General features: G+C 40.3%; 2 protein-coding genes across 3 annotated transcripts; one reads left to right on the forward strand and one right to left on the reverse strand.

The window, feature by feature from the left end:
* The first annotated feature begins 67 nt into the window (after window positions 1–67).
* Window positions 68–4,342, forward strand: LOC112232399 (protein JTB-like). Of its 2 annotated transcripts, none has more exons than XM_024399408.2 (6): window positions 68–208; window positions 1,288–1,475; window positions 1,564–1,604; window positions 1,962–2,047; window positions 2,542–2,621; window positions 2,945–4,342. In XM_024399408.2, exons 2-6 carry the CDS (start codon window positions 1,378–1,380, stop codon window positions 3,099–3,101), a joined length of 462 nt encoding a protein of 153 aa, XP_024255176.1. In that variant the 5' UTR covers window positions 68–208; window positions 1,288–1,377; the 3' UTR covers window positions 3,102–4,342. The 2 variants fall into 2 exon arrangements, with proteins under 2 accessions (XP_024255176.1, XP_024255175.1); XM_024399407.2 differs by having other exon boundaries at window positions 2,545–2,621.
* A 5,186-nt stretch (window positions 4,343–9,528) lies between these two features.
* On the reverse strand, window positions 9,529–11,355 carry LOC112232400 (cocaine- and amphetamine-regulated transcript protein-like). The gene is made up of 3 exons (XM_024399409.2): window positions 10,992–11,355; window positions 10,048–10,137; window positions 9,529–9,822 (listed from the first exon to the last, which is right to left on the reverse strand). Exons 1-3 carry the CDS (start codon window positions 11,136–11,138, stop codon window positions 9,715–9,717), a joined length of 345 nt encoding a protein of 114 aa, XP_024255177.1. The 5' UTR covers window positions 11,139–11,355; the 3' UTR covers window positions 9,529–9,714.
* Between the last annotated feature and the right edge of the window lie 5,513 nt (window positions 11,356–16,868).

Genomic DNA, 16,868 nt, shown 5'->3' on the forward strand with positions numbered 1-16,868 from the left:
ACACAGGTTATTAAAGGCCTGCTTTCAAGACGAGTGCTAGGGGGCGCTGTCGGTACTGGGAACGGGTGCAACGCATTTGATGACGTGTGTATTCATCAGCGTTTACAACATGACTCAAAATGGCTGTGCTCTTCTCCACTGGACGGCTACTCCGGAACTGAAAGAAAAAGCAACCTAATCACACCAACAATTTGTTCGACATCTTAAGGTTTGTTTTTCAACGAATAATATCGTAATCTTAGGGTACATTTTTATGTTAAATTCTTTCCGCATGTGTATGAGAAGGGCTTTTGGTGAGTTATGCTGGCTAGCTATCTTCTCACTATATAACGTTGTTACTAGCTAACGTAGAGTTAGTTGTTAACCTAGCAAGACTATTTGGAACAAAATAGCCTGCTACTAATCATCTTGTTTGGTATGTCATGTAGCTAACTTGTTGGTTAGTTAGTGCCTAAACGAAGTTATGATAGTGCTACTAGCTAGCTATTATATAATTATTACTTTCACGTTGTCAAAAAAAAAGTTAACCCAGTTTACTATTGACGTTACCTAGCTAACAGTTAGCTAGCTTCGTGATGCATACATTGGCCAGGCGTGGTTTTTACGTTCAATTCTTTCAGCATTTGTATAAGGGCTTTTGGTGAGTGTGCTAGTATGCCATCTTCTCACTATATAACTGATAATAGTTAATTAACTTAGCTAGCGTTGTAACTGTTTCCAGCTGTTAGCCAGCTAACGTTAGTTGGCCACAACTGCACTCCCTAAAAGCGACCCGCGTTATTTGCTTTGCTCACAACGTTAAGGAGCTGCCTAATATCGCTATTGGAAAGATGAGATCAAGGTTGAAGTCCAGTTGACTGTTTAAATGTTTACTGCATTGTCTCATTCACTGGTGAGTTCAGAGATAAATTGCTGGATAAACCACACCTGGCTAATGTATTCATCATGAAGTCGGTTACAGCTGTTTAGCAGCAGACCTTCCCCACAGAAGTAACGTTAGGTGTCCACAGTCGACCTACGCTGTTTCTGTTGGGGGGGGGCTCGTTTTAAATGACTGGAAGACAGGGGTCTGAGGTCCAGCTCTAGACACAGTTGAACTTGAACCAGCATGCTTCAATTGGACATGTAATGAGATTAAAAGTGGCAACTAGATAAGCTTCTTTGACCTTTAAACAGTGTCTTAGTGGTTGCTAATTATAAGAGGGATAAAGAGGTGTTTAGTTGTTGAACATGAGTATCGCCCTTGCCCATTGTTTGTCTCTTAGTGGTCATTTGATTGTGTGACAGGTATCAGCCATTTTGGACCATAGAGGATAATTCCACTATGACAAGCTTCCAGCCTTGGTTGTAATTGTGGCACACATCTCACACACCTGCATGGGGAGGATGGAGAGCGATTGCAGAATCCCCATGTTGTGCTTGAGGCCCAGAGTCCTGGCTTTGCATGCACTCTTTTGGGGTTTGGTGTCTCTCAGGTGAGTATACTGGTGTTGTACTTCTTGCTGATAATGCTTTATGCTCTGCATTGCTTCAGAACTTAACTGTCATTACTGTCTCTTTCAGAGTGTTTGGTGCAGCTCTGCTGAGTGAGGAGAAGACCACAGGTACTATACTTTTATCTGTATTTAAGAATGAGTTGGAGAACTTGAGTACAGGATTGATGTGGTGCTGCAAACACAAATGAGAGTGCTCATACATTTTTAGTATAGCAAGTTAGCAACATGTTTCAAGGAGAAGCACATGTTTGTGCGTGGGGCTGATATGTGCATCTACTATTTGCAACATATATCAATGTTCCAGTAGAAGCTCCAGTTTGCTTGACTCCTGTCAGGATAGGAAAATGTGTGCCTCTGTTCGTGTCATTAAGCATAATTTCTGTCATTAAGCACAATTTCTGTCAAAACTATTCTCAGCCCTTTTCAGATACTGATTCAAGGCTTTTTGTTTTGCTTGTCTTCTAGTGGCCAGGCCGGTAACCACCCCCTGTTGGCAGATGGAGGAGTTTGTGGTTGCGGTGGAATGCTCCCAGTGCAACGCTTTCCAGTCGGTGAGATCTCTCTCTTTGTCCATCTCCCTCCCCACATTTCTGCTGACTTTTCCTTTCATCCTCCAATAGTTCTCTGCTTAATAGTTTATTGTTGGGTGATGTGAATGTATGCCGTTAATGTAGTCATGGTTTATGCCACCTCACAGTCCAAATGGTTGCTTATGACAGTGGATTTCAAGCTGCAACAAGGCCTTTTAACTGTTAGCTATAGAGAAACTTCGATACTCGTATCTGATTTTAAAGTGGACAGGTTTTGAGATAGCTCAGTGAAAGAGAACACTGGTATTGTTTTCTGGTTTAGGATGCTTCCCAGCCAAAATAGAACCCTCTCCCCAACTTTTCTGTTGGACTTGTAAATTCGGTGTAAACCCATTAAATTGCCTTGCACCTTCCACCAACACATTACTGTAATTAAAACATTGTTTTGTGTTTGTTGATGCATCATTTGGCAGTTGGTAGACTAGGCACCCTTAACCATCCTGTCCTCACTCTAGAAGTCATGGGCAGCATGTACTCAGACGGGATACGTGGAGAGGATCAACTGCACCAAGTCTAATAAAGACGAGTACAAGAGGTGAGTCCCTACAGCTGCTATTGACATTTCTTTGTGATCGTTGCTGTGATGCCGAGCGATCTCTTGATTTTGACAGGTTGGATCCAGATCTTGTGTGAATTGGATGTAATTAATCTGCGTAAACAGTTGACTAATAATAAAAAGTACGCTATGAAGCACTTTTTCATCATAGATTACAGGAGACAAACTCAAATGTTTAGACTACTACACAGACTGATTTAAGTTTGAATGAAGATTTATTTATGATTTTTACATATCAGAAATACTATTCAGTCAAGCTAATATTTCCATAATGAAGACGCTTGTTTCCCTCCTACACATAGCTGCCGCTCTACCCTGATGGAGGAACACCTTTTCTGGAAGTTTGAGGGAGCCATGTTGGGCCTTACCATACTGTTCGCCCTCGTAGTGGTCGCTAGGCAACGTTCGCTGGACCGGCTTGCCTCCGAGAAAGTCCGCAGGCAGATCGAGTCCATCTAGCACAGTACACCAGAGTGAAGAGACTAATAGACCTCAACATAGTCGCTCAGCTAATTTCAAACTCTTAAGAATGAACAGAGCCACCGAATTTCAACAGCATGGAGGTCTGGAGAACGGTATATCTGACAATGGGCCAGGCTTACTGGAAAACGGTTTCTAAATTTTGTTATTGAAGAAATGAAAATGAAATCAAGATTGAGAATGAAACTCCAGCCCTAATTATAACCCGCCAAAGGACAAATGATGAACAGTGTCTGGCGTTTTGTCAATGGAATTATTATCCCTAAAGGGAATGGCTCTTCTGAGCAGTGAACTTGCGGTACTTTGATCTAGACAAAGTCTGTGAAATTGATGAACGTTGGGAACTGGCTGCATTCTAAGTAGAAGACAATTGATGGATTCGTTCAAGCCACATACATAGTTCTTTAATTACGTTTGAATTTATTTATTTTTTGCCTGTATACAGAATTGTCTGACAAATGCCAAACAAGTTTCTGGCACATGTTTCTGTTCTCTGAGAGAACCAAGAATATAATATAGTGTCAAATGCCCTGTCTCACTTGGAAACATGGACTAATAACTAGGTCTGTGACTCGAATGGATCAAAAATCAGTCTTATGGGGGCATAAATAAGAGTTTGTTCTTAACTAACTTGCCTAGTTAAATAAAGGTTACATTAAAAAAAATAGGGGATGGGTTTGCATAGTGTTACCGTGTACTGGAGTATGAGTGTCATGCTGGTTTCATATTTCCAAGTTTCAGTATTGGTGTTCTACTGAAAGTCTACAATCACTATGTTGTGAAATCTTGTGTGTTTGGAGATTCCATTGCAGACATGGTTCTAAATGCAAACACTAACATTTGACTACTAGTGTTTTTGATAGGCTATAGAGTTTCCAATATACACGACACACATTCATTTTAAGAACTGTTGGATTTCCACTGATTGACTCTTTTTTTAATGTTGGTTGGTCTCTGAGCTTAGTGATTGCCAAGATTTTCCAGATTTGTTCAAAGTAATGATTATCATATTTTTACATTTCAACTGTAAATAATGTATTTTTAGGAAAGGTGTAAGATGTTTTCAAACCTCAGCAGCTGACAGATTACAACATAAATGGGGGGGGAAATCTGGGAAAATCTGGGTTTTTGTTGTAATTAAGTCCACTTTTCAGGGATATAATCGACAACACAACTTGGCCTACAGTATTCGTATCAATACACTTTGATGTACCAGGAAAGCATTCATTGTATTTTTCACTTGAAAATGTGCAGTTTTGTTATCATTACAGTTGGAGGGAGACAAAACAGCACAACTGACATGGGCAATCTAGATTGAGCTCCACAGACTCTTTTGATGCTCTTGGACAGCAGAAAATGTGGCCATGTTGAGCTCCATCTTTGACAGAACAGTACTTGCCCATGTTGGAATTGCACTAAAAGAGAAAAGTAAATGACAAAGTTGATTTTGTTTGTGAGCGATTGCAATAACCAAACAAGGGCACTGAAGTTGGTGTAGGTTTCCGAGTAACCACTAGATGTTGCTCTAGTACCACGGAATCAAACTGAAGGCAACTAGAGAAACTTGGAGCCCTACTCAAAGCTGGTAGGCCTAACTGGGATATCCCAGGAACCTGGTTAAAGGTTTTGATTGGGCCCTTGGTTTATAAAATACAAAAATGAGGAAAGGAGACAGGGTTAGGCTACTGAAAACAAGTTGTCCAACTGCATATTTAAAAAAAAATACAAAACAGCTCAACAAAAAAACAGCTCTGTGAAGCATATAAGATAGGCCTAAGCCTGTGGTTAGTTACAGACCATAATGTACAATAATTGTGATTCGCTTTCTGCGTAACGTTGACATACTCCAGGAATTTCTCAAAACTAAGGAAGACCATTCCCTCTGAAGCTGTCCCCTATCTTGGATCTAGAATAGAAGAGTGAAAATGACAGCTATATTGGGGCCGAGACCATAATAAAAATCATCATATTCTTACCATTAAACAATTATACTAGACAATTGATTCGTAGCATTAAGTTATTCTCTTAGCCTTATCAAATGACTATGCTGTTTGAATCATAGCCAGGATACCTAACCTAATTTACCAGTTTATGCTCGTGTGAGTCATGCGTTTCCAACGACAGGACGTCTGGTAATCTTGCCTCTACTCCAACAGACAAAGTGCACAACACAGCAGAAACGATACACTGATGAATTTCACGTTAATTTCCACAGTGGTCAGACAGTTGCGCTGCTGATCTGTACATGCCACATCTGTACATTATTTTTTTAATGTAAATAATCAATCAAATTTAACACGGGATAAACTGTGTTCCAAAACTGGAGGAAAGCAAATTTTTAATTGTACCTTTATTTAACTAGGCAAGTCAGTTAAGAACAAATTCTTATTTTCAATGACGGCCTAGGAACAGTGGGTTAACTGCCTGTTCAGGGGCAGAACGACAGATTTGTACCTTGTCAGCTCGGGGATTTGAACTTGCAACCTTTCGGTTACTAGTCCAACACTCTAACCACTAGGCTACCCTGCCGCCCCAGAGTGGAGCGTGCTTTCAGGTCACGCGCTTCCACCACAACAGTACACTTCACTCGACCCTCGTTCTGAACGGGGCTACTTCTTCATTACACAAAGGAAAAACATCAACCAATTTCTAAAGACTGTTGACATCCGTTGCATGCGATATGAACTGCAAGCAACTGCCTTAGAATTCTAGATTCCCATTGAAAAGAGAGTGACCTCAAAAAAAAAATACTGGATGGTTTGTCCTCTGGGTTTTGCCTGCCAAATAAGTTCTGTTATACTCACATCATTCAAACAGTTTTAGAAACTTAGAATGTTTTCTATCCAAATCTACTAATAATATGCATATCCTAGCTTCTGGGCCTGAGTAGCAGGCAGTTTACTTTGGGCACGCTTTTCATCTGGACGTGAAAATACTGCCCCCTAGCCTAGAGAAGTTAACGGATTTAATGATCACATCAGGTGCAATGACACTTTGACAGGTTGACACAGGCTGTAGGCCTTGGCGTTTAGCTCAAATGAACCAAACATGGTTTATATCCACAAGACAGGACAAACATTGCCTATTAGCTAATCACACAATGTCATTTTTGTTAATCTACAGTGAATTAAAGTGTTCCCACCCCTTGACATTTTCCACATGTTACATTTAGATTGTCACTGGCCTACACACAATACCCCATAATGTGAAAGTGGAATTGTTTTTTGAAATGTTTACAAATGAATGAAATATGAAATGGCTTGAGTCAATAAGTAATCAACCCTTTTATTATGGCAAGCCTAAATAAATTCAGGAGTAAAAATTACTTAACAAGTCACAATTTGCATGGAATCACTGTGTGCAATAAATAGTGTATCATTTTTATCACTATCCACTCATTTCTGGGTAACAACCTTACTAGCTAGGTTTCCATCCAGTTGGTGACATTTTCATGCCAATAGTCAAAATAATCTGCATAAAAACAATATGCTCATTTTCCCACCGTGTTTTTCCATCTAATTTACTTGTTGCGGATAAAAGCATGATGAGGTAGTGGACATAAAAATAACTTTTGCGTTAAATTCCCACATTTTAAATGGCTTTCCATCACATTTTAAACTCTACTGTTGGTTTTGGCACAAACATTTTGCGTTATATAGTATATGTGCCCTCCATGGTCTTGGCACGTGCGCTCAATCCAACAGCTTGCAGATATAGCCTACTACATGATGAGATTATTATGGACAAAAGCACTAGAATATTTTTATTTGTCAAATGGCAGTCAAGCATCTATCCTCCATTTAGATTGGGAGTGGCAGTGAACAACAATCTTCAAGTCTTTCTGCAGATGTTCAACTGTGAAGCAAGTTCTCATCAAGGATTTCCTTTTATTTGACTCCATTCATTGTTCCCTCTATACTTACCAGTCTGCCAGACCTTTCCGCTGAAGAGCATCCACCTAGCATGATGCTGCCACCACCATGCTTCACATAGGGATGGTGTTAGACGGGTAATGAGCTGTGCCTGGTTTCTCCAGACATATAAATTTGCATTCAGGCCAAAGAGTTACATTTTTGTATCATTAGACCCCAGAATCTTTTGGCCTCATGCTCTGAGCCTTTCACATCTTTTTGTAAACTCCAGAAGTGCTGTCATGTGCCTTTTTCTCAAGTGTGGCTTCTATCTGGCTACTCTCCCATGAAGCCCTGATTGGTGAAGTGCTGTAGAAACTGAAGTCCTTCTGGCAGGTTCTGCAGTCTCAGCCAAGGAACTCAGTTCTTTGGGTTCTTTGTCACCTCCCTGACCAAGGTCCTTCTTTCCCGGTTGCTCAGTTTGGTCAGACGGCCAGTTCTAAGCAGAGTCTGGGTACTTTAATATTTTTTCAATTTCCCAATGTGGAGACCACTGTGCGCTTGGAAACTTTCAACAATCTACAAATTGTTTTTATACCGTTCCCCAGATACTGTATATGCCTCATCACAATTATATCTTGGAGCTCTACAGATAGTAAATTAGACTTCATGGTATAGTCTCTGCTCTGACATGCAATGTTAGCTTTCGGACCATATATATATATATATATATACACAGGTGTGTTCATTTCTAAATGTCCAAACAATTTAATTGGTCACAGATGGACTCCAATCAAGTTGTAGTGGCATCTCAAGGATGATAAATGGAAACAGGATGCACCTGGGCTCAATTTGGAGTGTCATACTAGTGTAAATGAGATATATCTGTATTTAATTTTCAATACATTTGCAAAAATGTCAAACATGTTTTCTTTTTGTCATTATGGGGCATTGTGTGTAGATAGGTGAGATGAAAAACTGTCACACCCTGATCTGTTTCACCTGTCTTGTGCTTGTCTCCACCCCCCACCAGGTGTCTCCCATTTTCCACACTATCCCCTGTGTATTTACAACTGCGTTTTCTGTTTGTCTGTTGCCAGTTCGCCTTGTTAGGTCTTACCAGCGTTTTTCCTGTTCTCAAGTATTTGTTATCTAGTCTTCCCGGTTCTGTCATTTCTGCCTGTCCTAACCCTGAGCCTGCCTTCCGTCCTGTACCTGTCTGACTCTGATCTGGTTTACAAACCTCTGCCTGCCCTGGACCTGCCTTTTGCCTGCCCCTTTGTTATAATAAATGTTCTGAGAATCGAACTATCCGCCTCTCGTGTCTGCATCTGGATCATATACTGAGTCATGATAAAAACATCTATTTAATCAATTTTGAATTCAGGCTGTAACACACAAAATGGGATTAAGGCAAGGGCTATGAATACTTTCTGAAGGCACTATTTTATTTTCATAAAAAGATTTGAAGGATACATGGTTTCTGTGATTGTTTTGAATTAAAATGGTCAAAAATAACTTCTTAGAAATAAGCTATTTCTCTAGAAAGAATTTGGCCAGAGTGGTCTGAGAGTGGAGGGGAAACTGAAAACTAGCTGTTATTGGTAGAGAGGTTTGGAACTCTCTTTCTTATTGGTCTATCCACTAATTTACCACCTGGTGATGTCACCAGGTAGGCCAAAACGCCATCCCACCAAAACAGGCTGATATTTCAGTTGGTCTTTTCCAACAGCTCTTACACTTAAAGGGCATTATCATAATTTTAACAATTTCACAGTATTATTCCAACCTTATAGTGTGGAAGTAGATATATATAATACATGAGAATCAAATTTTTGAAGACACCTGGCTTTTAATATCTGAAATCTGCTGGTTGAAAAGGCCATAGGTCATCTTCATATCTCACGCATTATTACATTATTTTCATATTATCTCAGCCAAAAGGTCAGACAGGTTGATATAAACTATTGGTGATAGAAATGTGCATCATATAAATGTTTGTATATACACTGGCCCATTAACCAATGACTGAGACAGACTCCAAATCCATCTGGTATTAAAGATCAACACTTGTCCATCCAGGTCAACTCAATTCTTGAGAGGTTGATTCATATTTGATTGTAATGTCTTATGATGGTAGCACAATTAGTCATAGGCCTAGTCATTATGGAGTGAAGACATCTGCAGCAAGACAGCCGTGAATGCATCTCTCGGGCAAGATTAAGGCCTAGGATCTATTGCAACAATGTAAAATTACTTCCAAATGTGCAGTTATCACCTTGGTCTTTTATCCATGAACTAAAATGTGTTCAAAATTCCGACCTAAATAAATGTAGGCCTAATAAAAATAGCATTTTAGACAGTATTTCTGATGGATGAAACTTAATCCAATGTTTCAATTGTCAATGTCATTATAAGCAACCCATTTGGAGTTTAACCAAAACGGATTAAAATGTAGGTGTAGGGCTACAAATGCAATAGGAAAATAGTAAGTGAACTGTTTTTTCAATGGGTCATCAAAAGGCTAGTACTCTACAATGCAAGAGGACACGTGGAGCTTAAGAAGACGTTTTAATAAACAAAGAAATACATTTACTTATACTTCGAGAAGACAAATGACCTCAAGACAGTCATACATGCAGACTGACATTTACATTGGTAAGGGCATGCGTGCATGGGAGTATCACACGCCTGGGTCTCGGAAACGTTGTGCGTCTGAGGGTATGGGTATGTGACCGGGGTCAGTAACAACGCAGGAAAAATGTGTTGCACGCGGTGCCTCGCAGACAATCACAAAGCCTTCCAATGCGCGGCCCGTGCTTCATAGCGCACCGTTCTCCAACATCACACTGTATATATGAGAGAAGAGAGAAATTCCCTAAATTCATTAGGTCCTACATGCACATTTCTGTTCCCAAATCAAAGCATCTTCAATGTAACAGACAACATCTCACAGCACCATAGGCTATGCTGGCTCTCCAAATAGATGGCTCTGGTACAACCTGTTGCGTTTTGGAAATAAGAGATATGAGGTAGATGTGAAAGAACGAAGGTTCTTGACTTAATTTACTTACCCTTGGAATGAGACTTGCTTTTTTCTCCACTGATAGACCTATCCTGTCGTTTTGCTGTACCCCTTCCAGAAGCCTCTCGAGCGCATTAGCCTGAAAAAAAGTCCCCAATAAAGATTATTAGAACCATCTTCATTATCAGACTAAATAAATATTGCATGTCATCGATTTTTCGACATTAGCTTGAAGTTGGGACGATAGAATCGGCTACTTTACATTGGGAAAGAATGGGCACAAATGTATCATGTAGATCTGCGATTCTCAACTGGTGGGTCATGACCCACATTTGGGTCGAGTGAAGTTATGAATGGGCCATTGGTGTCTGAGTAAAACAACTTTTTTATTTTTTTATTTTATGAAAAAATACTATAGTCTGAAGTTAAAGGACTAGAATTCAAGTGTGTAGAAATTATAATTAACGTAATTTTTAAAATAATATATTCTCAGAAAATAATTCTTAAATCACAGTATTGTCAATATAGAGCAGCACTATTTTGGTTGATTTTGTGGTCTCAAACCAGCGAGTTTCCTAACATTCTTCATCAAGAATATGGGCCAAATTTTATTATTGACAATGAAAGAGGTAATATCAATATAATATATATTTTTTTTAAAGTTTTCCAGGATGTATTTTGCCGATGCTTTTTCGTTATGCGAATATTGGGCCACGATTGAGACAACCTGGTTCAATGTGGGTAACTAGGCAAAACCAGTTGAGAACCACTGATGTAGATAACATATAGCCTACATAGCTCATTTGAATAAGTAAGGTAAAAGTAGACTATCCTCCATCTCTATCAAAGAATAGTCACACATCAGTTGATGGTAAATAATAGATCAATAGATCAAACTTGAACAAGTCCTGGATTGGTTTGAATCGAAACAAAATGCTTTATCCTAAAATCCTCAAAAAGGACAAAACCAAGTGAATTAGTAAAGTGACTTACCAAATCTCTGGTGACATATCCCAGTGGAAATTGTTCCTCTTGTGAAGAGAGTCTGTTGTCATCTGACATCTGCCCCTGGCAAACAACACTGAAGACAGACAGACAGACGCCCAGGTAGAAGAGTGCGCGAACCCTGATGCTGTCCATGGTGCTCAAAATCTTGCGCTTGAACTGAGAGAATGCGAAACAAGTCGAATTTCAGCTAATTTCTCTTGGCAACGATCCGTGTCTTTGGTATTATTCTCTCCCTTTCTATTTCACAGCTCAGGTCCTCACTCTTTCTTCTCGTGGGTACTGCACTTGCTTCTGTTGTTGCTTGGAAACTTTTGATGGCTATTTATACAGAACCAACCCCGTGCCGCTTCCGTTTCGCTCAAACGTCACACCGTCGTCTCCTCAGACTTTTTTTTGTTGCATGGATTGGGTGAGATGGATATCTCGGTCAATGATATTAAACATTCACGCGACACCAAGGAATTCATCGACCAGGGTGAAACTTTAGGGGCCTATCCATATATTACCATGATGTTTATATTGTGCCTCCAAAGTTGCAGCCTGGCCTCAGATTAGACGTAACATAGTACATGTAAATCTGTGACACTCAAATTAGTATGATATGTTACTTTGTTATAGTTACATAAGACAGAAGGTTACTTATGCTAAAACTAAAAGAGGGAGGTTGGTCGGGGAGGATGGACGCCATATAACGCAAACGTCTAGAAACCCAAAGGTTGTGTGTTCAAATCCCATCACAGACAACTTTAGCATTTTAGCTAATTAGCAACTTTGCAACTACCTAGCATGTTAGCCAACCCTTTCCCCTAACTCCTAACCTTAACCCCTAACCTTAACCTCTAACCCTAGCCTAGCTGATGTTAGCCACCTAGCTAAAGTTAGCCACAACAAATTGGAATTCATAACATATCATACGTATTGCACTTTTTTTTAACATATTGTACGAATTGCAATTCGTAACATATCATACGGAAATGTAACATATCATACTAAATGGAGGGAGACAGATTTATATTTACTTTGTTACATCTATCCCTGAGTCCAGGTTGAAAGGTGTCATGTTACCATATTGCTATGGTGCTACATCAAATAAGAGAAGTCAACATTCTGTATAATGCTTTATGATTGATGTTGTTCTCATTTCTTCAATACGCAACAATCCGAAGGAGGGAAACTACAACATGCCTTGTTCAAATGCATATCAAGCACAACTTACTTTGCAATTGTTTCATTTTGGTGAATTACGTTAATTAATTTATGGATCACTTGGACATAAAGTGCCTTCTGATACCGTCACGAATAGGACAAGATTATGTAATGTAGCCTAATGTGAGATTACTGATCATCTCATTGTCAGTCAAAAATGACCTACACTACACCACAGTTCCCCGGCGCCGAAGATGTGGACGTTGATTATGGCAGCCCCCCCCTGATTCAGAAGGGTTGGGTAAAAAGTGGAAGACACATTTCAGTTGAATGCATTCAGTTGTACAATTGACTAGGTATCCCCCTTTTCCCTTTCCCCACAGTCACCTTTACTATTGGCTTAACTGGTGTGATTAAATCAAATGCCGTATTGCTCTTCAATATCTAGGCCCAAATGGGTTTATGGATGTTTCTCAATGTTGTGTGAATGACTCTGCCTACAGTGCCGAAAGTACCTAAGCAAATGGTACATATGTAATTTGCTGGGATACTTCATGCATGCCCCCCTTGCTAGAGGATGACATCACTCTAGGCTTTGAGGCTTGAATTATTGCCTCTGTGGAATTTCCTCTCTTTAATGTTATTCTAGTGTGATTGAATCCAATAAGTATCTGCTAGTGTGTAAGGGCAATCAAGTCTACGGTTAGAGAATAGGTCCACCATAAATGTCAAATGACTCAATCTATGGTATCCAGCAGATATATCCTAGGCCTAGGTAACATCTGAGCAATTTCTGGTCCGTAAACAACTTGCCTACAGTCAATACTGATTTTTTTCCTTCGTCAATGTAAATCTGGAAGGAAGAGCACCGGTGTCAGGTGCACAGCTTGTTTCAGAGAATGAGGGCAAGTTGTGCGTTTCTCAAATTTAGTAAGGCGCGTTGGGATTGGACTCCCGAGGAGCGTTAAACGGGACCAAGCATGCACTGGCCTCTCTTCGCATCAGGACTTTGATGAGTCAGAAAGCAGCTTGCGCTTCGTGGACCTCAAAGTGCATGGAGCCTCAGGCCTCTATGGTGCGCACCACGTGGGTCTTGATACATCCTATATTAGACCTAGAAGTTATAAAGACATCTACAGACTCGTCCTCACTGTTCGCCTCCAGGTCTTTGTCAAAAGTAGCATATTATCCTTTCTTGGTTCATATAGACAAGAAAAATACAATCATTTGTGTGTTATTAGTTTAAGCACACTATGTTTGTCTATTGTTGTGACAGATGGAGATCAGATCAAATCTGATGACCAATTTATGCAGAAATCCAGGTAATTTCAAAGGGTTCACATACTTTTTCTTGCCACTGTAGTTCAACAGCTGTCATCACTGTCGTCTCATTATAATTCACTGCAGAAGGTTTAGCTCAAGGATCCCTCTCCATCACCAAGGCGTAATTAAGTTCCTACTTTCCTGACACTCCCCAGCCACAGACAAGTGGAGGTGGAAACTGAACTGCAGTGTTGAGCCATGATGGACGTCCATTGGGAAAGTGGCTACAGGTGATATGCAATTAGCACTTGCTGAGTAGAAAGGCACATGTTGTTGTGCAAGTGATGTGGACTTTCACATTTGGTCCCCTTCGGGCTGTTGCTATCCATTGTTGACTAATTGACAGGTCAAGTAAAGTTGTAAGTAATGAAAGGATTCAGTCATTCCAAAGTGAACCGCTTGGCCTCATCACAGTGGTTCTTGATGTGGTAATTTGGGATTATATTGGGTATTTGGATGTGGGGGAGTTTAAGAGGGGTGAGGGTAAGAGGGGTGAGGGTAAGGGTTGAGCCAGAGTTGAAAAAAAGACTCATAATTAGGGCTAGGGTTGAGCCAGAGTTTGGACCAAGGGGCCAGGGATCCAGTCTAGGAGCACGTTTTTGACTGCTCCTACAGTCTTGCTTCGGTACTGCAGCTTAACTGACGCCGGGCCCAGAAAGACAATCTCCGTAGATGACTACATAGAGAAGTCAGATTTGAAAATCTATAATAAGACACTTCAGTCATCACATTTGTGCACAAAACATCCATTGAATTATTCTAATAATTGTCGCTGAGGCTGACAGAATGACTTTAAAACAATAATGATGATTAAAATATACCATTTCGCTATCAACATTGAAACAAAGTCAAATAACCAACGTGTAATCGAATCTAAAATTCTGCATTTCAAACACCCAATATACACTGAATGTACAAAACATTAAGAACACCTCACCAATATTGAGTTGCCCTCAGAACAGCCTCAATTCGTCATGCAAGGTGTTGAAAGCTTTCCACATGGATGCTGGCCCATGTTGGCAGTCTGTGAGTTCATTCTGACCTCTCTATCACAATTCCTAACTCCATCTCTCCTTCCCCTGAATGTGGAATGGCCAGGGCCTTGCTGGCCAGTTCAAACCAGTTTCTAATAATGATTCCCAGGTAAATTCTTGGTCCACCCTTACTACCGCTCATTATAATACTATAGGAATGGACAGTTGGTCTTTAGCCTGCAGTGCATCCTCGTGTATAGGGAATAGACAGGGATCCGCTCCCCCAGCATTTTATTGATTATTGAATGACTTACAATTGTACTGACTAGATGACTCACTCTCCCTCGTTTTTTTGGAGTGACCCATCTTACAAATGAACTACTCAATTTCAGTGATGCAGTCCTGTCAAAATGCAATACTGGAAGAAAAAAAAACATGCCACACAGCAATTGGCTGAAGTATTTGAAGTAATTGGCTGAACTATTTGGAAGATATTACTGAAAATGTTTGCAGTCATTTAGGCAAAGAGCAGAAAGTAGATTGTTCACCAAGACCATAGTGTAAATTAAAACTTGGCAACATATATTGGTCGATTTTGATTGTTTACATGTCTGTGTGTGCACATATGTGTGAGTGTGAGCCCTTGACAGACAGCCCTGCATTATTCAGAGGTGTGGGGTCTGCCATGTCCCCCCCCGTCTACAAGATGTCAGGTCATTTTTCATTCCCTCACCTGATTATCCCAATAACCTTGTGAAACACACTCACAGAGGAACAAACACTCTGAAATATGTAAAGGCAGTGCGTCACCGGCACCGTGCGAAGCCTCCCAAGGACCTCTCACATAGGAAGGAGTTGCACTCTGGACTGGGTTCCATGAAGTACTAACTGACCCAACAAGTCTGCAATTGTCCGCCAAAGACTTATGAGTTTTACTACACTTCACTTGGGATGGGATGATATCACTCTGAATCTTATAGTATTCTATTGTAAACAAGCCTATATTTACGTGTGCTTAGTGGGTGGGATTTATTACCCAACTCAAAGACGGTCTCTTTTAACAAGCCTGGGTTTATTGATTAAAGTCATTGTATCAGCAGGTGGCCATGAGTCAGACATTTTACACCTGCATTCAGGTGTGCCACAGGGATCAATTCTAGGCACTTATTATTCATTATAAACAACATTCGGAAATACTCATTCCATTGTTTACTGTAGTGGCAGTAGTTATTTTGGAAGTGTACAGTGGGCAGTATCGATGATTATAAACATTTTGTTGACAGTCCTCCTTGTACTGTTATTGTAAATGCTAGGTATTGTTTTGTCTGGCCAGAACTTGCCTCAGGAATGATCTTGGTCTGGGAGCTGTGAATAGAGACAAAAGTATATCAGAGGGACATCTCCATGTCTCTGTTGGTTCACTCGCATGTACTGTTTTAGCCGAGAGTATTCAATGTTGATGGAGCCTGACTTAAGGCAGTTGGACAACTACAATGAATTTCTTCACAATATCAGCCAGTAACTAATGATAGTAACTTAAACGATTTTCTTTTGAGTAGAGATGCATTCTAAAAATGTCATGGAAATGGAGGAACATAGTCCTGTACTGTAGTTTGAATGCCATGGCATACGAATGTTAATTTATGCTCTGCCATGTCATGTTGCCGTTTCCAATGTGTGTGTGTGGGAGGTTTTCTGCTGAAAGTGGATCGATAATGACATGATTAGCATGTGTGAAAATAAAGGGGGAAGGTTCTACATCTGTTGTGGGCTAGCATCTCTACCATAGGTGTCTACCGTAAGCAAAGACGTCTAGATGTTCTACTATAGACAAAGACTAATTTATCTCCAAAGAACAGCCCGCTCTGTACCTATTTTGTTTTCGTTTTTTTAGTACGTGCTCAATTGTTCTAGGGAATACGACAATTCATTCAAGCCAATGAAAAGGACCAACAGATTATGTTACACTATTGTTTCTCAAATAGGAAATGAATGAGGTTGCTGGTTTCAAGACGAGCCCCTTGTTACATTGGTGTCAAAAGTGGAATTGCAGACCGCAGATAAGACAACCAAATATTTGTATGAGAGACTTGAGATGAGTGAGACAATGTGAGGGGACAGTTGGGGTCCAGTGTTCTGCCCTACAATTAGGTTTGGGCAAGCATGACTGCAATACATTTCTCTGTAAACCCAGAGGTCTTGCTTGGTTTTCTTCTTAATGGGGACATGGTGTAGCTCCAGATGAATGATATAATAGAGCTTATATTGAGTTATTTGCACAATGCTTTGTCACGATGTTCAGATTTCAGAGGAATCCAGCTGAAAAGAGCTGATTAATAAAGGCTTCCGGCTGACCCGTCGTATCTCGCCTCCACATCAACGAGCCGGCCAGGTACATCTCTGCTGACCTTACCGTGCG

Source organism: Oncorhynchus tshawytscha, linkage group LG13 (genome assembly GCF_018296145.1).
Source record: "Oncorhynchus tshawytscha isolate Ot180627B linkage group LG13, Otsh_v2.0, whole genome shotgun sequence".
Taxonomy (NCBI): Eukaryota; Metazoa; Chordata; class Actinopteri; order Salmoniformes; family Salmonidae; genus Oncorhynchus; species Oncorhynchus tshawytscha.

Bases quoted from the DNA above. Each gene is read 5' to 3' on its own strand.
- LOC112232399 (XM_024399408.2), top strand. From the start codon at position 1,378: ATGGGGAGGATGGAGAGCGATTGCAGAATCCCCATGTTGTGCTTGAGG. The intron at 2,048-2,541 runs GTGAGATCTCTC...TCCTCACTCTAG, and splicing joins AGTGCAACGCTTTCCAGTCG to AAGTCATGGGCAGCATGTAC. The intron at 2,622-2,944 runs GTGAGTCCCTAC...TCCTACACATAG, and splicing joins AATAAAGACGAGTACAAGAG to CTGCCGCTCTACCCTGATGG.
- LOC112232400 (XM_024399409.2), bottom strand. From the start codon at position 11,138: ATGGACAGCATCAGGGTTCGCGCACTCTTCTACCTGGGCGTCTGTCTG. The intron at 10,138-10,991 runs GTAAGTCACTTT...ACTTTTTTTCAG, and splicing joins GATATGTCACCAGAGATTTG to GCTAATGCGCTCGAGAGGCT. The intron at 9,823-10,047 runs GTAAGTAAATTA...TCATATATACAG, and splicing joins AAGCAAGTCTCATTCCAAGG to TGTGATGTTGGAGAACGGTG.